The sequence below is a fragment of the Macaca mulatta genome, chromosome 8 (assembly GCF_049350105.2).
Source record: "Macaca mulatta isolate MMU2019108-1 chromosome 8, T2T-MMU8v2.0, whole genome shotgun sequence".
In the NCBI taxonomy this organism is placed as follows: Eukaryota; Metazoa; Chordata; class Mammalia; order Primates; family Cercopithecidae; genus Macaca; species Macaca mulatta.
This window is the reverse complement of record NC_133413.1, coordinates 151,523,123-151,546,761: the sequence shown is the minus strand read 5'-3', so window position 1 is coordinate 151,546,761 and position 23,639 is coordinate 151,523,123. Positions and strand designations below refer to the sequence as shown.

The following is a 23,639-nucleotide window of genomic DNA, read 5'->3' as shown; positions in this document are numbered from 1 at the left end:
TTGTGGCTGGCAGTTGGCAGTGAAGGAAATGAAAGGGAGGGGACTTGCCCCAGGTTACCCGGCAGCTGGGGTTTGAATCCGGAAGCGAGTTTTCTTCAATGGCTCTTCTGATTTGTGGGGCATGGAAGGGGTCCCAGCAGGGTGGGGGTGTGGGGTAGAAGGGATCTGCTTAGGCTAGGGAGAAAGGGAGGAGGGACTTTGATAGTTGGGGGGTGTCACCCCAGGGCTCCTGGATGGGACCTGTGCAGTTGGGGGCCCACGGAAGCCAGGAGCCTCCGGACCTGGGGACAAGTCCCAACTGGGCCAGTCTGGCGCTGTTACCTGGGTGCCCTGCTGCAAAACGCAGGCTGATCGCCCTGTCGTGGGGACTAAAGGGATGGCCGCCGTCCTTCGGCCAGATGGGAGTAGGGCGGAGAGCCAAGGCTGCCCAGACTCCGCAGCCAAGACCCCATTTGCCCTCTGGGACTCCGCTTGCCCTCTGGGACTTTGCCCGGGACCCTGCCCCACGCCTTGGCTGATGAGAGCCCACGGCGTCCCCCGTCGTCCTCCCGGTAAGCGCAGCCCCGCCCTATCCCGCCCCGCCTTCCCTGGCAGGGAGGGGCCGCGGGAGCCTCCGCCCACCATGGCACGCCCCGCGCCCCCAGAAGTGGGGCTGGGCTTTGGGAACACAGGTGGAGGCTCACGGCCGCGGAGGGCGGCAGGACCCAAAATCCAGGCGCTTCTCTCCCAGGTGGAGGAGGCAGCCAGCGAGAACAGCTTCCTGCAGGGGACGCCCGGCCACCGCACCACTGTGGCCACGGAGACGCTCCCCGCCGGGGCGGGCCTGGAGCAGTGGGAGCCCGAGACACCGGGAGCCCCGCACCCCTGTGGCCGCCCGGGGCCCAGTGCCTGTGGGCAGGGAGGTGGAATAGGCACCCCACGAGGACCCCCGCCCCCGGGTCGTGGGCGGCCATGACGGCGGGGCAGGGGCGAGGGGCGTGTGTTTCTCCGCCCCCCTAGCTGCCTCACCCGGCGCGGGTGCCTGGCCCGCCTGAGCGAGCACCAGACCTGCACCCCGCCAACGCGCCCCCGAGCGACCAGGCTAGGAGCGGACGCCCGGCACTGCGCCCCTTTCCTGGCCTTTCCCCAGGATGCTCACCAAGGATGACCCCTGTGTGCCCAACGGCCATCACAGGGCAAGAAGAAGTCGCCAAGACAGAGAATCGGTGCCCCAGGCCTCCCAACCTGCAGTCTTTTTGTGTGTGTGTGTGTGTTTGTTTGTTTGTTTGTTTGTTTTTGAGACGGTGTCTCACTTTGTCACCCAGGCTGGAGCGCAATGGTACAATCTCAGGTGACTGCAACCTCCGCTTCCCAGGTTCAAGCGATTCTCCCGCCTCAGCCTCCCAAGTAGCTGGGATTACTGGCTCCTGCACCCGGCTAATTTTTGTACGTTTAGTAGAGATGGGGTTTCACTATTTTGGCCAGGCTGGGCTCGAACTCCTGACCTCAAATGATCAGCTTGCCTCAACACTTGGTCTCCCAAAGTGCTGGGATTACAGGCATCTTTGTTTGTCTCCACACTACTGTTATTTTTTTTTTTTTAATGAAATTTGGACCACTATGCAGAGTTTTGCAATCTACATTTTTTATTGTTTAGCAAAATATCTTAAACTTTCCTTGTTCCTGCATGTAGACCAACTGCATTCTTTAATAGCTGTTAGCATTCTAGGGTATGACTTTTCTTTTTTCTTTTTTTTTTCTTTGAGACAGGGTCTCCCTCTGTTACCCAGGCTGGAGTGCCTAAGCTTGATCATGGCTCACTGAAGCATCCTGGGCTCTGGCCATCTTCCTGCCTCAGCCTCCTGAGTAGCTGGGACTGAAGGTGCACACCACCATGCCCTGCTTTTTTTTTTTTTTTTTTTTTTTGTAGAAATAGGGTTTCCCTATGTTGCCTGGGCTGGTCTTGAACTCCTGGGCTCAAGCAGTCCTCCTGCCTTGCTCAGCCTCCCAAAGTTCTGGGATTACAGGTATGAGCCATTTGTTTGCCCATTTTTAAATTGAGCTGTTCATCTTGTTATTGATTTGTAAAAACTCTTTATATATTTTGGATAAAAATTATTTGTCAGATACAGTATTGCAAATATTTTCTTTTTTCCTTAATGATATATTTTGATAAAGTCTAATTTATCAATTTTTTCTTTAGTGTTTAGCTTTTTTTGTGTGTGCTTTCTAGAAAAATCTTTGCACCAAGGTGGCAAGGATATGCTTGTTTCTAGAGCTTCTAGCTTTACAGTTAGGTCAGTGAGCCACCTTGAGTTAAATTCTGTGTAGTGAGATAAGTGTTGAGCTGCTTCCCTTTTCCATACATTTATCCAGTCGTTGCAGCACCATTTGCTGAGCAGACTTTCGTTACTGAATTGTCTTGGAATTTTTGTTTTGTACAGTCAGCTGACTTTATGCTTGTGCATCTAGACCCTACATTTTGTTCCATTGGTTTAATTATCTATATTTATGTCAAATCCTACCCTATTTTAATTACTACAGCTTTTTGGTAAAGCATAAAGGTATACCAGGCTTCTAGCTTGAGCCATCCCACCTGGCTTGATCTTCTTTTTGAAGGTTATCTTAAATATTCTACTTTGCATTTCCATATATATTATAATCAAATTCGCAACTTCTTTTTTAAAAATTATGTTACCATTTTGATTGGGATTAAATTGAATCTATCAGGTCAATTTGAAGATAACTAACATCTTTAAAATATTTAATCTCCCAGTCCATGAAAATGGTATATCTTTTATTTTGGTCTTTAACATTTTCTCTGAGCAATGTTTTTGAGTTTTCAGTCTTTTATATCATTCATTAAATTTATTTCTACTGAATGTGTTCTTTTATGTTACTGTATTTTAAAAGTTTACAAGTTGTTTTCTGTTAGAATATAGTAATGCAATGATTGTATATTGACCTTGTATCCAGTACCTTATAGAAAAAAACTAGAAAAATATTCTAGTTTTTAAAATAGATTCTTTAGGATTTATATAAATGGTCTTGCTGTCTTCTAATAAAGACGGCTTTGCCTCTTCCAGTACAATTATCTTTTTTTTGCCCCTCATGTTCTGCTGAACCAGTACAATCTTTATGCCTTTTTTTCCCCCTATTGCCCTGGCTAGTATCTCTACTACAATGTTAATAGTAAGGGAGAAAGTGAATATCCCTGCCTTGTTCCCATTCTTAGGGGGAAGGCAATTAGTCTTTCACCATTAAGTATGATGCTTGTTGTAGGTTTCTTGTAAATGCCCTTTATCAATTTGAGGAAGTTCCTTTTTTCTGCACCTATCGAGATGATCGTTGCTCTTCTCCATTGTTCTACTGATATGTTAAGTTACATTGACTGAATTTTGAATGTTAAATTCACCTTGCATTTTGCAACCCCACTTGGTCATGATATATTAACCTTTAAAAATATTGCTGGATTTGATCTGCTAATATTTTGTTTAAGAAAGTTGCATCTGTGGTTTGGTTTGGTTTGGTTTGGTTTTTGAGACAGAGTTTCACTCTTGTTGCCCACGCTGGAGTGCAATGGCACAATCTTAGCTCACTGCAACCTTTGCCTCCCAGGTTCAAGCAGTTCTCCTGCCTCAGCCTCCCGACTAGCTGGGATTACAGGCATGCACCACCATGCCCAGCTAATTTTTTTTGTATTTTTAGCAGAGATGGGGCTTCTCCATGTTGGTCAGGCTAGTCTCAAACTCCTAACCTCAGGTGATCTGCCCACCTTGGCCTCCCAAAGTGCTGGGATTACAGGCGTGAGCCACCGTGTCTGGCCCTTTTGTTGTTGTTGTTTAATTGAAGTTTTTGAGGAACAGGTGGTGGTTGGTTACATGGATAAGTTCCTTGGCGGTGATTTGAGATTTTTGTGTACCATCACCTGAGCAGTGTACACTGTACCCAATGTGTAATCTTTCATCCCTTGCCCCTGTCTCACCATTCCCCTCTGAGTCCCTAAAGTCCATTGTATCATTCTCATGCCTTTGCATCCTCATAGCTTAGCTCCCACATATCAGTGAGAACATATGATGTTCTCCATTCTTAGAATAATGGTCTCTAATTCTATCCAGGTTGCTGTGGATACCATTACTTCATTCCTTTTTATGGCTGAGTAGTATTCCATGATGTAAATACACCACATTTTCTTTATCCACTCGCTGATTGATGGGCATTTGGGCTAGTTCCATATTTTTGCAATTGCGAATTGTGCCGCTATAAATATGCACATACAAGTGACTTTTTCATATCATGACTTATTTTCCTCTGGGTAGATACCCAAGGAATTTTGCATCTATATTTCTGATGGAAATTGATCTATAATTTTACTTTCCTTTAAGATCTTTGTCAATTATAGGTTCATGCTGGTCTCCTAACATGCGTTTGGAAGGGTTCTCTCCTCTTCTATTCTTCTGAAAGGGTTTCTGTAAATTCTATTATACCATACTTAAGGGTTTATTAGAATTAACTAGCGAAAGCAATTGAGCCTAGAGAGCTCGTCTTTCTGGGAGATGTCTTCTTTCTGGGAGATTTTTGACTACAAACCAATTGCCTTTATAGACGTAAGACTCCTCAGATTTTATTCCTCTTTGTGTTGGTTTCATGAAGTTATTTTTAAGAAATTTGCATATTTTATCTAAACTAGTTATTCATAATATCTTTGTGACATATGTAAGATTTGCATCCCATTTCATTCCTGATATTGGAGTGAAATTCGTGCATGGGTGTGTTTTTCTTGATCAGCCTTGATAGGGGTTATCAATTAGAGAACCAACTTTTGCCTTTGCTGATTGTGTTCCCTTTCATTGAGTTTTGGTCTTTATTATTACCTTCCTTTACTTATTTTGTTTAAGTATGCATTTATTTTCTACATTCTTATGCTTAAAATTTAGATAGCTGATTTGAAACCTTTCTGCTAATAGAGGCATTTAAAGTTATAATTGTTCTCCTTAGCTACATCTCATACATTTTGGTTTTTAATCTTCTTTAAAAATGAAGAGAGAGCATCTCCCTGTGTTGCCCAGGCTGGTCTCGAACTCCTGGGCTCAAGGGGTCCTCCTGCCTTGGCCTCCCAAAGTGCTAGGATTATAGGCATGCGCCACTATGCCCGGCCTGCATCCCACACATTCTGATATATTGCGTTTTCACTATCATTCAGTTCAAAATATTTTCTAATTTCCTTTGTGTTTCTTCTTTGACTGATGGGTTATTTTGAAGTATGTTAATTTCCGAACAAAATTTTAATTTTGGGATTTTTAGGCATATTATCACTGTTGATATCCCATTCCATTTCTGTGTGGTCAGAGAACATAGTCTGTAATATTTAAATCTTCAAATTTATTTTATAGCCCAGCATGTGATCCAGCTTGATCCCAGCATATGATCCAGCTTGATGAACGTTCCCTGTGCACATGAAAAGAATGGATATTCTTCTGTTGTTGGCTGTAGTGTTCTATGTCAGGTCAGGCTGGTTGACAGTGTTGCTAAATCTATATCCTTGCTAATTTTTTATTTACTTTTTCTTTTCTTTTTTTTTTTTTTTAGACGGAGTCTCGCTCTATCGCCCAGGCTGGAGTGCAGTGGCGCGATCTCCGCTCACTGCAAGCTCCGCCTCCCGGGTTCACGCCATTCTCCTGCCTCAGCCTCCCGAGCAGCTGGGACTACAGGCGCCCGCCACCTCGCCCGGCTAGTTTTTTTTTTTTAGTGGAGACGGGGTTTCACCGTGTTAGCCAGCATGGTCTCGATCTCCTGACCTCGTGATCCGCCCGTCTCGGCCTCCCAAAGTGCTGGGATTACAGGCTTGAGCCACCGCGCCCGGCTATTTACTTTTTCTATCAATTTCTGAGAGAAGAGTGTTAAAATCTCTATGATTGTGGATTTTGCCTGTTTTCTCCTATAGTTCTACCATGCTTGCTTCATAACTCTTAAGTCTCTATTATTAGTTAATTCATCTTCTTGATGAATTGACCTTATTATTATTATGCTTTCCCTGTTTGTTTCTTGTAGTGTACCATGAAGTATGTTTTGTCTGACAGTAATGTAACCATACCAGCTTTTTAATACTTACTGTTGGCATAGTAAAACTTTTTCTTTTTCTTTGTTTTCAGACAGGGTCTCACTCTGTCACCCAGGCTGAGTGCAGTGACATGATCACAGTTCACTGCAGCATTGACCTCCCAGGCTCAAGCGATCCTCCCACCTCAGCCCCGTGAGTAGGTGGGCTACAGGTCCACACCACCACATCCGGCTAATTTTTAAATGTTTTTATAGAGATGGGGGTCTCACTGTGTTACCCAGGCTGGTCCTGAATTCCTGGGCCCAAGTGATCCTCCTGCCTCAGCTTCCCAAAGTGCTAAGATTATAGGTGTGAGCCACCACATCCAGCCTAAAACTTTTTTCATCCTTCTACTCTTACCTCATTTGTGTTTTTATATTTAAAGTGAGTCACTTATAGACAACTTATAGTTGGGTTTCCTTTTAGATCTAGTTTGACAGCCTCTGCCTTTTAATTGGAGTATTGCATCCATTTACACTTAATGTAATTATCAATATGGTTAGGTGGAAGTCTACCATCTTGCTACTTATTTTCTGCTTGTCACATCTGGCTTTTTGTTCCTCTGTCACTGCTTTCCTGTCTTTTTTGGTAAATCTTTTTTAATATTTAATTTTGTAGCCATCCCTGTGGGGATGTCAGTGATGCTCAGGCCCCACTACCTGCACCATTGTCCTACTGCATCTCCTTTGAGCCTCCTGTCAACCTCTGTACACAGGGCCTCAGCCCCTAGCCCCGGATGCCTACCACTAGACCCAGCAGAACTGCAGCAGTGGTTTGCTGGCCCAGCACCTAAAGCCGCAGAATACGCCCCCTTGGCCCTCAGGGAAAGATGCAGAGCTAGTGCGACTTACTCTTCTCCACCACCAAAGTAAGGTGAGTTTACCCCCTCCTTCATCCCAGGATCCTCCCTGAATGGGCCAGGGGCTAACACATCTCAGGACCACCAGCCTCAGCCCCTCCCAGTGCCTTGTTAAAGGTGAGAGCACTGGCGGAAAGAAAGGCTGCACGCCAGGGCAAGAGCAGCTTCTGAGGGCCTCCCGAAGGCCAGCCCTACCTTCTTGGAGGGAGGAGTATATGCCCTCAACCTCCGCTTTGCTCTTAGTACTTGGACCATAGTATCCTGGGTGTAAAATGGGGGTGATCCTCTCCATGCCACAGGGTCCTGAGGGTCATACACAACCGTGCCCCTAAAGCCCCTGGCACAACACCTGACCCCGGGGCACACGGGCAACACACAGGCAACAAACGAGCTGGGAGAGTTTCCTGTGGCTGCCAGAACAAACACCGCAAACAGGCGTGGCGGTGGGGGTCATGCACCTGACATTTATTTTCTCACCGTTCTGGAGGCCAGAAGTCTGAGATCCAGGGGCCGGTAGGGCCACACCCACTCTGAAGGCTCCGGGGGAAGAAGCGTCCTGGCCTCTTCCAGCTCCCCATGGCTCCAGGATCCTGGGCTTGTGGCTGCATCGCTCCTGCCTCTGCCCCTGTCTTCACGTGGCCTCTCCTTATGTGTCTTTTCCTCTCCTCCTTAGGATATTTGTCGCTGGATTTAGGGCCCGCCCAGAATCCAGGAGGGGCTCATCTTCAGATCCTTAATTACATCTGCAAAGACCCTTTATCTAGGTAAGGTCAGATTGACAGGTCCCGGGGGTCAGGACATGGACATATGTTTTTGAGGGCGCCATTCAACCCGCAACAGGAGCCATCGCATTCTCATTTCTCCTCCCTTAATGTTTTCACGGGCCCAGCACACAGGCCAGGATGGCCCATTCTTTGAGATGTTCCTGGGAGCTGGGTGTTCAGTGTGCCCCCGTCGGTCTCCATGTGGGCCCTGCAAGAAGGAACACCCCCGCTTTACAGGGGATTCAGGGCTTGTGGCCGGATCTGCAGCTAGGCCTGGATAGCTCTGCAGCTAGGCCTCCCAACTGGCCCCAGTGCATCTGCCGTGCCCGTGACCCCAGGCTGTGTCTCTAAGAATCCACCAAGGTTCCAGGGCAGATAACTGCAGAGCTCCTCGCAGTCCTATGCACGCCTCGGCTCACACTGCAGCTCAGCGGCAGCAACGCAGGCGACAGAAGCCAGCCCTGGGTCTGTGAGCCTCTGCCTTGCCTTCTGGGGGATGGCACAGTATTGCTCCAAGACATGCAGACAGCTGCGGACAGCAGAGACAGTGAGGCAACCCTGCCGCACTCTCCAGCCATGCCCTCCTCAGCCATGCGGAGAAAGCACCCCTTCATCTGTGCAAGCAATCCTCAAGAAGCAGACAAAATTCACGCACTTTCAATTCAGATGTTACAGTCACATCCAATGCTAAGGGCTGTCCTTTGAAAACAGCTGATGTACACACATCTTCCAAGAACAAATCATGGAAATGTTACCAGGTGATTGTCTCTACAACCTCTGCCTCAGTGATGGGGACTTGGGGTAAGCTTTTGGTTGGCGTTGTGAACAGTGCCCGCTCCCTAAAGCAAGCTTTCTTTTCTGTTGTTTGAAATACGGCAGGAGAACTTAAATTCTATTAAAATATTTCCGGTTCAAGAGAAATACTTTTTTGCCCCAATTTAATTCAGGTTTCTAAAGCAGAGGCAGGGACGGCATCACAGTCTGTTGAATGAATTCCGGCTCATTTGGGGCCTTTCCATGACAAATCGCTCCTAATGGAATCTCTCCGAAGCACAGGGAAAAACATCGAAGGCATCAGAGTGCCCTTTCCATTTCAGTAAACACTGGCCGGGATTCTGTTTGCATCACACAGAATCAACGTGGAACCCAGGCCTGCCCAGCACATGTTCTCCCTGGCTAGCACCTCGTTCACGTCTGTTTTCTCTTTTATATGAGTGACCATTTCCTAAAACGCAACACCCTGTCAAGTAAGATCTTGGAAGTTATCACCATGGAGAAAAGACCTGAAGAATCTGCATTAAAATAACGTGACCGGTGCCTAGAGTGAGGAAGGAGCCCGTTCAGAATGGTCCTGGGTCATTTTCAAGACCTTCCCCCAGTCACTGTTGGGTGAAGCGAGGAAGCTGGACATCGGTGTTTATTAAACCAAATTTATTCTCCACAAGCTGAAGATACCTGAGGTTACATGAGGACTGGCATTAAATAATGTATACATGTATTGCTGACAGGCTTTTATCATAAGGATTCATGTATTTACAGAAGCAAAACCCAACCTCTCCCCAGCTAGAAAGTGGAAAGGTGTTCCCGCTGCAGGCACAGCCTTGGGGGAGGATGAGGCCACACAGTTCTGCTCCGCCCACATTCTCAGACTGCCCCAAGGAGTTAGTGGCTACGCAAAGCTGAGCCTTGGGGGAAAACCTGGTCCATGGTGTGGACTCTCCAAAATGCAGACCCAACCAGAGACCAGGCCCACCTTTCCATCCGGAGGCACTGCAGAGTTTCTGAGAGTGGCCCATCCCAGGAGCCTGGCAAACACCCCCAGAGACCCTCAGGATGAGCCAGCTCTGGGGCTGCGTCTTGGGAAGCCAGGGCTCCATGGCCCAGCTTTTGGATGGGTGCCCAGGGGGCAGGCCCCACGCCCTCAGCACGTGCTGAGATGCTCCCTCCAGCTCCAACCACCACACCAGAACCTTCCATAGAACATTTAAGTAATGAAATCTCAACATTACAGTAAAAAGGTGCGAAGGGTCTCTTCTGCAAATATTTCTGTACAGCTAAGATCTTGCTTTCAGTAAAGCATCTTGCACGTACACATGTGCAGTGCGCACGCAAGTTCCGGGAAACTGAACGGCACACTGCAAGACGAGCTCATACATGATGGTATTTTCCTGTTGATCCCGTGTAGTTTCCTGAGCATTGTATTTTAGATGCAACTTTTTCTGGTCTGTGATCTTTGGTAGAAAAAAGGTCTCTAGGATTATTATAAAAATTTTACATTTACTAAAAAGAAAAGGAAAAAAGACAGCTTGCCTCAGCTGGCCCAACCCCTGTCTCAAACACCTGGTCCCAGGGTGGTCCCCTCCATCTGAGTAGGCCCTGTCCACCTTCTCTGATGGGAGAGAGACCACAGTGGTTACCTGAACCACCCTTCTCCCAGGCCTCTCTGGAGGTCCCGGGGCCCCCGGCTCACTGTCATGTGCCCAGCCCAGTGTTCCTCGGTGACTCATAAGGACTGGGTGAGTGAATGAATGAAGTAAGGAAAGGTAAAACCAGAGACGTGAGGGCTACGGGTCACCTGTGACTCGGCCAAGCTGCTGGCTTCAGTGCCAGCCCCTGGTTGTGGATTCCAGAACTTTCTAGGCAACACACAAAGTAACCTCCCAGTAGAGGTTATCACAAACAAGATGCAGCTGCCCGCCTGAGACACACCCCAACAGGAAACACCCTTGGTGCAGTCTAACCGGGGTGCCCGAAGGCCTGAGAGAAGGTGCGTGGCCATGGGTCTTGCGGCTGGCCACACGGTAAGCGGGCTCCACGCCGAGCCTGGGCTGCCCTGTCCCGCCACTCCTCTGGGCTTCTGATCCTGGCGGGCTCTAGGGGGCAGCCTGTCCCCACACATAGGGCACGGTTCCACTCGGCAGGCTCAGCCATGTTTACTCCCCTTTCCAAATGGCGATCTTCCCCTCCTCCCTGCCCGACCCACTCAGCACGTATCTGTCCTCGGCCGAGCACAGTGTCCTCACGGTGTCCGTGTGCGCCACCAGCTCCTTCTCCACGGTCTTCCTCTCCGCATCAATCACGTAGATTTTCCCCCTGGGTGTTCCCTGCCACAGCCCTCGGCTGCCCACCCAGACCTGCCAGGGAGAAACAGGAGTGGTCAGTGGGGAAAGAAGCCCCTCCCAGGCATGCCAGGGCTTTGACCGGCTACCCGGAATGGACGCGTGTGCCTCCAAATCTATGGCCTTCCTGGAGAGGGGCTCTGCCGCCTGAGGGTCAGGGCCACCTGGCAGGTGCAGAGGACCTTTCTCAGGCTTAGAACTTAATGGCCAAGGGGCCTCTAGGGAACAAGACTGCACTGCGTGCTGGAAAGGTGCTGGGGGTGCATCTTAAGTGTTCTCACCAAACAAAAAACGCCACCTGTGTGACGTGACAGATACGGTAATTAGCTTGTGATTGTTTCACAATGTATATCGAAATATCACCTTGTATACCTTAGATATATATAATTTTGTCAATTATATCCCAATTAAGTTATGGGGGAAAATGCTAAATGAATTCACCTCTCCCGCCCCCGCCCCACCATGTCTCAGACTTGCTCGGGGCCTGGAAGTCCAGCTTTCCTTCCAATTTCTCCCTTTTCAGATGAGAATGTCTAGCCTCTGCCCGGCCCAGCCTTGTATTTTGGGAAGAGATGACTGTTTCTAGCTGCGCAGGTTCACCGTGGAAGAGAGGTGAGTTCTGCCCCAGGTGGGACCCGCCCACAGCTCACCCACATCGGAGGGCACTGGCTTCACTTGGAGATCTGGGGCTCCGAACTGATGCTGGCATATGGGCTAGGACTTCGGGGGATGCAGTGACAGAGGGGGTGTATTTTGCATGTGGGACAGATGTGGATTTGGGGGGCCAGAGGGCAGACTCTAATGGGTTGAACGGTGTCCCCCCAAATCCATGTCCTCCCTGAACCTCAGAATGTGAGCTTCTTTGGAAACAGTCTGCAGATAGTTCAGATGTGGTTAATCCAGTATGACCAGCATCCCCATAAGAGACACACACACGGAGAGAGAGCGCCGTGTGGCGCAGGCACAGATTAGAGTGCCACGTCCACAGTCAGGGCACGCCAAGGATGGCGGCCACACGAGCGGGTGGCGGAGAGAAGGGCCTGGAGTGCACACTCCCCCCGAACCCCCAAGGGAAGCAGCTCTGGTGACACCTTGGTTTTGGACCTCCGGCCTCGAGAACTGTGAGAAAATTAAATTCTGTCATTTGAAGCCATCCAGTTTGGGGGAATGCACTGTGGAGTGCTTGGACCACACCATGAAACCAGCACATGGTGACCTGTGGGCCCGCTGGTGCCAACCCTGCGCGTGCCTATTAGGAGGGGGGCCTGAGAGGCTAAGGCAGGAGGGCACGAGGGCGTGCGGCTGGCTCTCGGGAGCATGGGGACGCAGTCAGGGCAAGTGAGACCTGGAGGGGATGCAGGGGGTGGCGGGCCCTCCACCCTACCTGCTTTTTCACCCGGATCATGCAGATGATCTCAGAGCAGTCCTTGAGGGGCACCCTCTGCGGGAGCTGGGCCAGGTCCTTCAGGCTCCAGATGTAAACCTCGCTGCGTCCTGCACAGGCCGCCCACAGCTGCTCCTGCTGAAACACAGGGCACAGTGTGGGCTGTGGGCCCGGGCCACGCGCATGCTAGGCCCACAGCCCCTGCTGGGATACCTCGGGAAGGAGCTGGAAGGCCAGGAAGGAGGTACTGATGTCTTTGAAGTGCTCTTCAATCTTCAATTCTTGACAGAGGAATCCATTCGTTGTCATGACCATGATGCTGTTACCTGTGCCTGCGGAAGGAAGGCGCTAGGATGGGGCTAGGCAGCGCCATTGGCAATGTAAGAGGCCAGCACCAGAGCCGGGCCCACTGCTCTTTCCAGCGTGGTGACAGGGGTATCGCCATGTGCCACATGGCGCCTGAGGTGCGCACGGGTGAGGTCTACCGGGAAAAAATGCAAGATAGAAACCTGGGTCTTTAAGAAGAAATGAAGGTCACCAGAAAAGGTAAATATGTGGGCAATTTCTTAATTTTTCTTAATTTTCTTGAAAGATCATTGACTGCTTAAGCAAAAAATTGTAAAGAATATATTATTGGGATTACCACAGTTGACACTGTTGTAAACTTCTTACCCTATCTGTGAAGCAGTATCATAGTTAGTTAAGGAGGAGGGTGATCGGTTAAGGTTGCATATTGCAATTCTTAGAGCAACCACTGAAAAATAAAACAAAAATATAATGCTTAAAAACAATAAGAAGATTAAATTAAACATAAAAATATTCAATACAAAAGAGGGCAAGAAAGGAAGACAAACAACAGATGAGGTGAAGAAGGACAATTGCTGGCTTGCACCCAACCACGTTGCTACTGGCCCTGAAAGTGAGCGGAACAGTGGGCGGGGGCCTGCACGGGCACTGTTCCAGAGGAGGCGTCAGTGGGCACCGGGCACATGACAGAGTGCTCAGCACCATCAGCCGTGAGGGAGCCACAAATCCAAACCACAGGACACCACTTCACTCCCGCTGGGATGGTGTCAGTAAAAACAGGTGAGAACCAGTTTGGGTGAGGATGTGAAGAAATGAAGCCTGAGACTGCTGGTGGGGTGGAAGCTGATGCCGCCACTTCAGAAAACAGTCTGACAGTTTTTCAAACAGTTAAGCAGAGTTAACCCAGTGCCCACTTGGGGCAGGGGAAGGATGAGCAAGTTGTTCCATATGCACACAATGGAATATGACCCTGCAAGAAGGAACGAGCTATTGATATTGATGCTCAGAACGTCAGCGATGAATACCGTAAACATTCTGCTGACTGAATAAAGCCAGATACAGAAGAAGGCATACTGTAGAGCCCATTTATAGAAAGTTCTGTAAAAATCAAACTCAGAGTGACAGAACTAAGAGCACTTGTATCCCTGGAATGGGAGCATGGCCTGGAAAGGGGCGCAGACGCTTTCAGCTGTGATGGAAACGCTGCATATCTTGACTTGTTTCATGGTTATGTAGTTTAGATGTTTGTCAAAACACAACAAACTGAGCAGTTTTTGGCAGGCTTTACTATATGTGAAACATGCTTCCATTACAAAGAAGAAAATGGATTTCCAGCCGTCACTCATGTAATCTGGCACACGCCGAGGAAGACCTCAAAGTGCAGGCAACTTCCGTGCTCTGGGGTGTCCAGAAATGCAGACACAGCCACCAGGCAAAGCACCTGCTCCTCCCATCACCCCCTGGCAAAATGCCCAGTCTGGGTCCACGGAGAGTCCCAGGCTGCAGCTCTGTGCCAAGCGGCCGAGGGTAACAGGACACGGGCTTGCCAGCTGCCCAGGTGTGGAGACATGACACACACAGAGGCCTCCCAAGAGGAGCAGCCGTGACTCCGGGGGACACCTGGGCCAGCTTCAATCCCAGAGCAGGGCACAGCGAAAGCCAAGGTGAGGGGCAGGAGAGCAGTGGTGCCTCCGGGCAAGGCAGGTGTCCCATCAGCCACCGGGTGGAAAAGCTGAGGGAGGCCTGGGGAACCCGCAGGAGCAGCAGTGCAGGTGGAGTAAAGGTTTCTGTGGCCACAGAAAGGGAACCCAAGTTTAAAATAAAGACCGGAAAGGCATGAAGCAAAGGAAGGAGGCTTTCTGCTCTCGTTCAGCATCCTTTTCCCAGAGCAGGGAGGTAGGCTGCCCGCTCTGAGGGCAGGGGCCGGACTTACAGCACCACAGGCGGCCGCCGTGCAGTCTGATGGACGTGAGGCCGCCGCTCGACAGCTGGAAGCGGCCGGTCACCTGCAGTGTGCTCACATTCCACGCCAGCACCGTGCCGTCCATGCTGCATGAGTACACCTCGCTGGGGGCACAAAACACACACCCACACACCTTTAACTTGGGCCCTTGAAAACACTGCGCAAGTTTTAACCCAGGGAAGAACCAAGTCGCCATGAGAGAAAATGTGCTCAACATGATAACCTGCAAACATGATAATAACGTGCAAACATACTGTGAATGCGGCCACAGCCAGGCTTGGCTCAAATGTAACTGACTCGGCAGAAAAAGACGGGTTTCTCGGGACATGCACCTCTCCCACTACCGCAAACCACAGGGTCAGTGAGGTGTTGGTCATAGAACCACAACATGACCATGAACTGAAATGGAACCTCGTCACAAGGGACCAGGGAGCCAGCACGCTCCTCAGAGCTCTCAGGTGACATGGGCTGGCTGCAGGTGCAGGTGCAGGTGGCTGTGGGGCGGGGCTGGGCTCGAGCCTGCACCCTGCGCCACCCTTGCACCTCCTGAGCCAGCTTTGTTTCCAGGCTAGCACCTCCCTTCCCACCCCAGCAGGGCCTGACACAGGCACCCCTGACACTGAGTCAGGGGAAAAAGGAGTGGGGAGTGGAGCCCCTCCCCCAGGGCTGGGGCTGCCTGGACCAAGTGGGCAGCCTTGAGCACCTTCCCCACCACGGGCCTCTGCTTGAGGAGACCCCACCTCCTCCTCCCATCTCCCTAGACGCCCACTGTGTCCACCACTGCTCCCACTGTGGGACACGGCAACAAACCGGCAGCCCAAGGCCAACACTGAGCACGCAGGCGATTCCCAGGCGAGTCCAGGCTTCTGACACCATGGCTGGTGCTCCTCTGGGAGGCTGTGCCCTCTTGGGGCTGCCCCAGGCCACCATGCCCACAGCAAGCTCAGCAGGAAGGCCAGGTGTGGAGCCTTCATCACCACGCTTGGCCCCCGATGGTCTCATGGGTTCTCCGCACCCGTGAGCAGAAGTGGACCGAGGACACCACCCAGCTTTCCTCGTTCCAGATCCACTTCACTCTGTACGCCCTGCCTGGCCCCTGTGGGCATAAGCCTTGGGAGCCCTACCCGCTGTACCCTCTGCCCACCCATGAGCCAAACAATCCCTTCTCCCCAGCAGAGCCCACCTGCACCTGGGTACCCTCTGTCCGTCCTGCACAATCAAGTCCGTGACACTGGAGCAGTGGTCTGTGAGCTGCTTGTTGCAGGACATGCTGTGGACGTTGATGATGTAGATGACGGAGTCTTCTGAGCCAACCCACACCTGGTTCTGGTCGGCCATCACCATGCAGTTCTAATGGGAGGCCACGGGAATGTGAGAAATCAGTCAGTCTCGATACTGGTGAAGTCATATTCTATACATTTACTGCAAATGCTGAATTAGCAGATATGGAGCCACTGCTCCTAGGGGACACGCCGGCTCAGGGTCCTGGGAGCCTCTGGCCCTGACATTCTCATCCACCCATCAGTGCATAACCTTGTTCTCTGCGTGCTCTGTTTACAGACACCTCATTGACTATGTATGGTTGACTCATTAACACGGAACCCACGGCTGCCAGCACTATCACTGCGGCCTGAACCAAGCTCATCTCACACATGCATTTTCTCTGCAAGACACGCCAACGCCTCCTCATGCTTAGGGAGCTGGATGCTTGAGGCTATCTGAAATGGCAAAATCACCAACAAAAAGCAAAAACGCGTGAAAACCGTGGCACCAGTCAGGCCAAGGAAAGGACACCCATTGGCCCAGAAAATACACATCGGGCGACTCAAGTTTCTCCCCACTCTGTGCACGTGCATGTCTGTGGATCGCCAAGAAAATGCCACGAGTATCTGTTTTGGGAGTTACAAGTAAATATTAGCAGGTAGTCGAATTTGCAAATACAGACTCTCTAAATGATGAGATCGATTATATATGAACGAGCAGAACTGGCAGTGCTCCCAGGGTCTAGAGGGTGTGCTCAGGGTTTCTGGCTAAGCAAAGTCAACACAATGATTGCGTTTGGACTTTTTGAAATCAGAAATTTTTAAATTTAAATTTAAATTTTAATTTTTTGAAACAGGATCTCACTCTGTCACCCAAGCTGGAGTGCAGTGGCATGATCATGGCTCACTGCAGCCTCAGCCTCCGGGGCTCAAGCGATTCTCTCGCTTCAGCCCCCCGAGTAGCCGGGACTAGAGTCATGCGCCACCACGCCTGGCTAATGTTTGGCATTTTTAGTAGAGATGGTGTTTCCCCATGTTGCCCAGGCTGGTCTCCAACTCCTGGATTCAAGCAATCTTCCTGCTTCGGCCCCGCAAAGTGCTGGGATTATAGGCGTGAGCCACTGCGCCCAGGCTTGACATGCTTGTAACTAAGAATGAGCTGAAAAAAATTAAATTTAGAAAAATAATTTCCCTAATTTTTCCTATTTTTTTTGTTTCATCTAAAGCATTACTAGACTTTTGTCAATATTTTTACTGTATCATGGATCTTATTTATCATCTGAGACTCATGATTTGAATATGGGGGGAAATGACTTAGCAATCTCTTATTACCTTGCTAACATGTAAAGTTTGCTATTCAGGTATCTCAGAGTGGTCCCACCCTCTTGGTGGTATGTACTTGAATTCACAGTATTTGTTTTATAGCAGTTTTGCAAGCACATACTGTACCATGGATTGCCACATTATTTTTAGACAAGGGAGCACAGCCATCAAAATTGATGCCACGGCCGAGTGTAGCGGCTCACACCTGTAATCCCAGCACTTTGGGGGTCCGAGGCAGGAGGATTGCTTGAGCCCAGGAGTTTGAGACCAGCCTGAGCAGCATGGTGAAACCCACTTCTACTCAAAATACAAAAATTAGCCGGCTGTGGTGGTGCGCACCTATAACCCCAGCTATTCGGGAGGCTGAGGCGGGGGTATCGCTTAAGCCAGGAGGTCAGGGCTGCAGTGGGCAGTGACTGCACCACTACACTCCAACCATGGGCAATGCGAGTGAGACGCTGTCAAAAAAAAAAAAAAGATACCAACCAATGCCTAATATATACTTAGGTATATACTCCATTGGAGTGTTCTTTTCACATTAAACATGGGAAAAAAAAATAAATCCTATCATGCTCGAGGAATAAGGCATGAGCGTTTCTCGGCAGATCCCATGATGCGGTGGCTGCTCAGAGGGTGAACCCACTGGATAGGAGGACAGTATAGATGCGAAAATATTTTGAAAAGTATAAAATGCAATTTAAATGTGAAAATCATCTGCAAATCCGTGAGCAAGAACAGAAGAAACATGGACAAAGGGCGCGCAGCCCACGGTGCCGGGGAGTGTGGGGCCACAGAGCATGGGGAGCTACTCGGCAGCCTCTCGGGCAACAGGGAAGTGCACACAGATCTGCAGGGAGGGGCAGCTCCAGCTCTGACAAGCAAACAGGGAAAATCCCCAAGAAATGATAGTCTGGAGGCAGGAGGGGCCGCCGGAGGCCTGGAGGGATGAGCAGGGCCGGAATCCCAGCTTCCACACTCAGGATACCACAGTCATGGAAGAGGCGACACCATGGCACTGCCAAGGACACATTACTAAAAATGTATTAACAGTTGTACTTGTTTTAAAATTATCAGAAGCAATTCAAAGTTGCTTTAAATCGGGGGCATGCAATCTTTTGGCTTCCCTGAGCCACACTGGAAGAAGAATTGTCTTGGGCCACACATAAAATACACTCACATTAACGATCGCTGACGAGCTAAAAGGAAAAAGATTGCCAAAAAAGCTTATCATGTTTTAAGAACGTTTACGAATTTGTGTTGGGCCTCATTCAAAGCCTTCCTGGGCCACGTGCAGCCTGCAGGCCACAGGTTGGACAAGCTTGCTCTAAATGAAAGGCCCAATGTGCGACGAGTGGACACTGAGTTTTGCTGGGCCCTGGTCTCTGCCACCTGGCACAGGGGGACAGGATAACACTCAAGTCACTGCAGAGGCAGTTGTCTCCTCTTTTGGTCCAAAAGAGACCCAGTAACCACTATGCCACAAGGAAACACCAGGGTTCCCAGGAAACTCTGCAGGTTCATTTGAAGGCCCTGGTCCATGGGAATCTTAGTGCTGCAGTACGGGATGGAAGACACTGTTCCCAGCCTGGGCAACATGGCAAAACCTCATCTCTACAAAAAATACAAAATTAGCCAGGCATGGTGGCGGGCACCTGTAGTCCCAGCTACTCAGGAGACTGAGGTGGGAGGATCACTTGAGCCCAGAAGGTCGAGGCTGCAGTGAGCCGTGGTTGAACCACTGCACTCCAGCCTGAGCAACAGAGCAAGATCCTGTCTCAAAAAAGAAAAAAAAAGGAAATTGTTCCCAAAGGGTCATGTGAGGCCCCTAATAAGCAGGCAGAGACCACAATGGCTCCACTTCACAGAACTGACATCTATTTTTTTATTATTGTTTGTTTGAGACAGGGTATGGCTCTGTCACCCAGGCTAGAGTGCAGTGGCGCAATCCTGGCTCACTGCAGCCTCGACCTCCTGGGCTCAAGTGATCCTTCCGCCTCAGCTTCCCAAGTAACTGGGACCACAGGCACGTTCCACCATGCCTGGCTAATCTTTGTAGAGATGGGATCTCACTCTGTTGCCCAGGCTGGTCTCAAACTCCTGGGCTCAAGGCAATCCACCCACCTCAGCCTCCCAAAGTGCTGAGATTACAGGTGTGAGCCCCTGCAATCTACCTTTATTTATTTATTTATTTATTTATTTTTGAGACGGAGTCTTGCTCTGTCACCCAAGCTGGAGTGTAGTAGCCCGATTTCGGCTCACTGCAAGCTCCGCCTCCCGGGTTCACGCCATTCTCCTGCCTCAGCCTCTCGAGTAGCTGGGACTACAGGCGCCCACCACCATGCCCGGCTAATTTTTTGTATTTTTTTAGTAGAGACAGGGTTTCACCGTGTTAGCCAGGATGGTCTTGATCTCCTGATCTCGTGATCCGCCCACCTCGGCCTTCCAAAGTGCTGGGATTACAGGCGTGAGCCACCATGCCCGGCCGAAATCTATTTTTAGATGGGGGCCTGAAATCTACTTTTAGATGAGAAAGTCAAAGCCATTATCTTCTCCTTCAATAAGGACATTTAAGTAGAAGGTTGGTACAAGCTTACATTTAATTTAAAAACACTAGGTAAAAGTTAAGACCCCCTGTTTACAGAAACTGAGTGATGCTGTGGAATAGTTTGTATCCTCCTGTCGAATATGGATGAACACACTTAGGTTTCAGAAATCACGTGAATCCAGAGGCTTCTTTCCTGACACTTCATGTACTCACCACTTTTGCAGTGCCCACTTTAAAGGAGTGCTGGTGGATGGTCCAGGAAGAAGCATCGAACACAGTCACCTTGCCATCGCTCAGAGCACACCATAACTTGGGGTGAGCATCTTCAACTTTTTCGGCTGGGTCAAGATGCCCTAAAGAAGAGAGAGCAGCCCAAAACTGTTCGGAGGGAACGCTTTTGCTGTAGCACCAGGTGACTGGTGCCATTACTCAGGTGTCTCTTGGACCCGCCTAAGAGCCATGTTAGGTGCTGGACATACAAAGATGTGCCCAGGCAGAGGCTGCCCTGCCCTCTGGGAGCTCAGAATCAGAGGGGGCAGCTGGCTGGTGGGGGGGCCACACAGATAGGGGCAGAGCCACAGGCGGACGCAGAGCCGAATGCCCGCGAGCTTTGCTAAGCCAGGAGCTGCCGGCTGAGTGATCATTCACTAGAGAAAACAGCCAGGCAGAGGGAACCGGAAGAGGAGCAGGTGGGCACAGAGGGAGGGAGGCAGGGAGGGCGGGCAGCTGGAGAGATGGCGGCAGGGGCCATGGCGCCCCCCTCACCCTCGCATGCTGCGGGCTCCACATCCTTCTCAACACTTGGTGGTGTCCATCTTTTTAATTTTGGCCATTCTAAGGGTGTGGAGCTTTTGGCTTTTAAATTGTGCTTTAAGTGCATTTCTCTAATTGCTAATGAGCCTGATGGCTTTAACTAGCCATCCCCATGCCCTCCTGTGGGAAATGTCTGTGTCTCGTTCTCCCTAGTTTGTAACTGTTATTATTATTTTTGCTTTATTTATTTATTTATTTATTTTTTTTTTTTTTTTTTTTTTTTTGAGACAGAGTCTCGTTCTGTCGCCCAGGCTGGAGTGCAGTGGCCGGATCTCAGCTCACTGCAAGCTCTGCCTCCCGGGTTCACGCCATTCTCCTGCCTCAGCCTCCGAGTAGCTGGGACTACAGGCGCCCGCCACCTCGCCCAGCTAGTTTTTGTATTTTTTTTTTTTTAGTAGAGACAGGGTTTCACCGTGTTAGCCATGATGGTCTCAATCTCCTGACCTCGTGATCCACCCGTCTCGGCCTCCCAAAGTGCTGGGATTACAGGCGTGAGCCACCGCGCCCGGCCTATTTATTTATTTTTTTAATAGACGAGGTCTTGCCATGTTGCCCAGGCTGGAATGCAGCAGCATTCACAGGTGCGATCACAGCAAACCACAGGCTCTGACTCCAGGGCTCCGGCCACCCTCCCGCCTCGCTGGGACCACAGGCACGCCCAGCCAGCTGTCCCGGTGTTCTGGATATGAGCCCCTAACTGACTCCATGGTGCTGTATTCATAAATTACATATCAAAATACCATAAAGCAAAAGACTGGTGAATCTGACTACATTAAACACAATGATTTTAGCAGCAGCCATTTTAAAGACCCTTCCCAGTCTGCAGCTTGCATCTGCAACCTCTCAGAAGTGTCTTCTGTCCATTTCCTGTGGCAGGGTCTGGTAAAGGGGCCGTAGGCACCGTGTCCGACCATGAAGATGGCAAGAAGCCTCCGAGACAGCCCAAGAAGCAGGCCCAGGAGAGGGACAGGGATGATGAGGCTTCCAGCAGAAAGCAAAATGGACCAGAACCTCAAGGGGCCGAAAGCACAGGCCGCAGGGAGGCCCAGCCACAGCTGGAACTAAGACCCCTGGCGGAAAGCACGTGCTCCCTGTGCCTGGGCGGTGGCGGCCTGGACTCCACTCCTGTTTCAACACCTGCATCCCTGCCAGGACAGCTTTTGCCATCTTCACCTAGAGTGAGCGTTGCCCTGGAGCCTGTTGCACGTTCAAGAATAAACTTTAAAAATCTGACAGTGGCACGTCACGTGACACCTCTAGTGGCTTCTCACCGTCATTCCCACCTGAGCTGTGAATGTAAGGTAAAGCCGCCCAGAAGCCTGCCAGAGGGCGCTCTTTGGTCTTCTCCCCTCAATTCTGTATCACCATGAATTAAACCAGCTCATTTGAAAGGAGGAAAAAAAAGGGTCTTCTTTTTAAAATCATTGCTTTAGGCCAGCTGTGGTGGCTCACACCTGTAACCCAGCACTTTGGAGGCCAAATCCGGCAGATTGCTCGAGCTCAGGAGTTCAAGACCAGCCTGAGCAACATGGCAAAACTCCATCTCTACAAAAAAATATATATACAGAAATTGGCTGGGCGAAGTGGTGTGCAGCTGTAGTCCAGCTAATCAGGAGGCTGACGGGGGAGGATCGCTGGAGCGCAGGAGGCAGAGGTGGCAGTGAGGCGTGATCGCGCCGCTGCACCTGGGTGACAGCCAGACCCTGTCTCAGAAAACATAAAAATAATAAAATCATTGCTTTTAATATAGTCAAATTCAACACTGTTTTCCTTTATGGTTAGTGTTTTTATATACAATTTACGAATTTTTTCTTTACCATAAACTCATGAAAATATTCTTCTACCCTGTCGCCTAGAAGTTTGCTTGCTTTCATTGTTCACATTTGCCTGCTTTTACCACCGCATTTAGATTTCAGCCTCCTTGGGCCTGACCCTGGTGCGGTCTGAAGGGGCGAGGTTTCACCTTTCCCCCGAGGATATTCAAGCGACCCCCGGCCCTGGGGAGCTGCCTCCGTCCTGAGTCCAGAAGGGCAGGCCTCCCGGTCTCTCTGGGGTGCGATTCCAGTGGGCTGTTGCTCCGATGGGTGAGACACTGCCCTGAGGGGCACGCTCCCCCTGGGCAGAGCCTGGGCTGACCTGCGGCCTTACGGCCTGCGGGTTGGTTCTCCTCACTCCTTGGAACCTGTCGGAGACCCAGCCCCAAGCTAACGGGAGTAACAGGACTCCCGCTTCTTGATGGGGCCTGACCACCTCTTGTCCCTGTAATCCCAAAAGGCTTGCAAAAGCCCTGCTCGGCTACCAGCTTCTCGGCCACCCCTTCCAGAACTGGCAGCCACAGGAAAAGGCGGCTTCCCCATTCTCCACGGCTGCTTTACACGCTCTCTGCAGGCCTTTGAGATGCTCCTGGAGGGGAAGCCGCCTGAACTCCTCGCTCATCACAACGGGAAGCCCAGAGTGAGTTTCATTTCAGTGAAACCAACCGGGACCTAAAAATACCATGCATTCCAATGCCATGGCCTAAGTGTCTTGATCTGTGGAGTTATCTCTGGCGAAGTCGGCACAGAGCCCGGCTTAGACACATCGGGTAGGCCTCACGCGGGGCGGCCCTGATGACGCTGCCTGCTTGCTCAGACAGGGTCTATGGCGTTCTTGGGTTTCTTGGCATCCCGTGAAGAGAGAAAAACTCTCTTATGGGGAAATCGCTTCACACACAGCTTCTCTGCCCACCTGAAGCATGAGCTCTGTGTGTGAACAGCCAGGTGCTCTGTGAAGCCGCAGACACGGCCTGTGAGAAGCGGTGACGCCTACGGCTGACACCTGCAGACGCAGATGCAACAAAGTGACGATTTTAAAAATCCCTTCTGGGCTGAGTGCAGTGGCTCACATCCGTAATCCCAGCGCCTTGGGATGTCAAGGCGGGGAGATATCTCTTGAGCCCAGGAGTTCGAGATCAACCTAGGCAACATGGCGAAACCCCGTCCGTTTTTAAAAAACCCGTAATTTTTTAAAATCACCTGGTTTTGGTGGCACATGCCTGGGTTTGGTGGCACGAGCCTGGGGTCCCAGCTACCTAGGAGGCTGAGGCAAGAGGATCACTTGAACCCAGGAGGTCGAGGCTGCAATGAGCCGTGATTGCACAGCTACACTCCAGCCTGGGCAACAGAGCAAGACCCTGACTCAAAAAAATAAAAAACATAGCCGGGCACGGTGGCTCAAGCCTGT

General features: G+C 50.3%; 1 protein-coding gene and 1 long non-coding RNA gene across 19 annotated transcripts in view; one reads left to right on the top strand and one right to left on the bottom strand.

Moving 5' to 3' along the window:
• The first annotated feature begins 580 nt into the window (after positions 1-580).
• LOC106999969 (uncharacterized) lies at positions 581-22,162 on the top strand. 2 transcript variants are annotated; one of them, XR_013397470.1, is made up of 9 exons: positions 581-1,425; positions 5,373-5,485; positions 5,569-6,232; positions 6,698-6,952; positions 7,612-7,702; positions 11,345-11,433; positions 12,495-12,751; positions 19,829-19,919; positions 21,294-22,162. It is a non-coding gene; the product is annotated as an uncharacterized LOC106999969 (long non-coding RNA). The 2 variants fall into 2 exon arrangements; XR_013397471.1 differs by lacking the exon at positions 5,569-6,232 and having other exon boundaries at positions 584-1,205; positions 1,305-1,425.
• DENND3 (DENN domain containing 3) overlaps positions 9,119-23,639 on the bottom strand; it is a 69,481-nt gene continuing 54,960 nt past the window's right edge. For 8 of the 17 annotated variants that reach the window (XM_077944134.1, XM_077944136.1, XM_015146086.3 and 5 more), the window contains 6 exons: positions 19,818-19,957; positions 15,658-15,824; positions 14,445-14,578; positions 12,419-12,537; positions 12,206-12,343; positions 9,119-10,836 (listed from right to left, as the gene is read on the bottom strand). In XM_077944134.1, coding sequence (XP_077800260.1) covers positions 10,636-10,836; positions 12,206-12,343; positions 12,419-12,537; positions 14,445-14,578; positions 15,658-15,824; positions 19,818-19,957 — 899 coding nt within the window. In that variant the 3' untranslated portion in view covers positions 9,119-10,635. Of the gene's footprint in view, positions 10,837-12,205; positions 12,344-12,418; positions 12,538-14,444; positions 14,608-15,598; positions 15,825-19,817; positions 19,958-23,639 lie in introns of all 17 variants that reach the window. The other 9 variants (XM_077944138.1, XM_015146087.3, XM_077944139.1 and 6 more) reach the window with 6 other exon arrangements.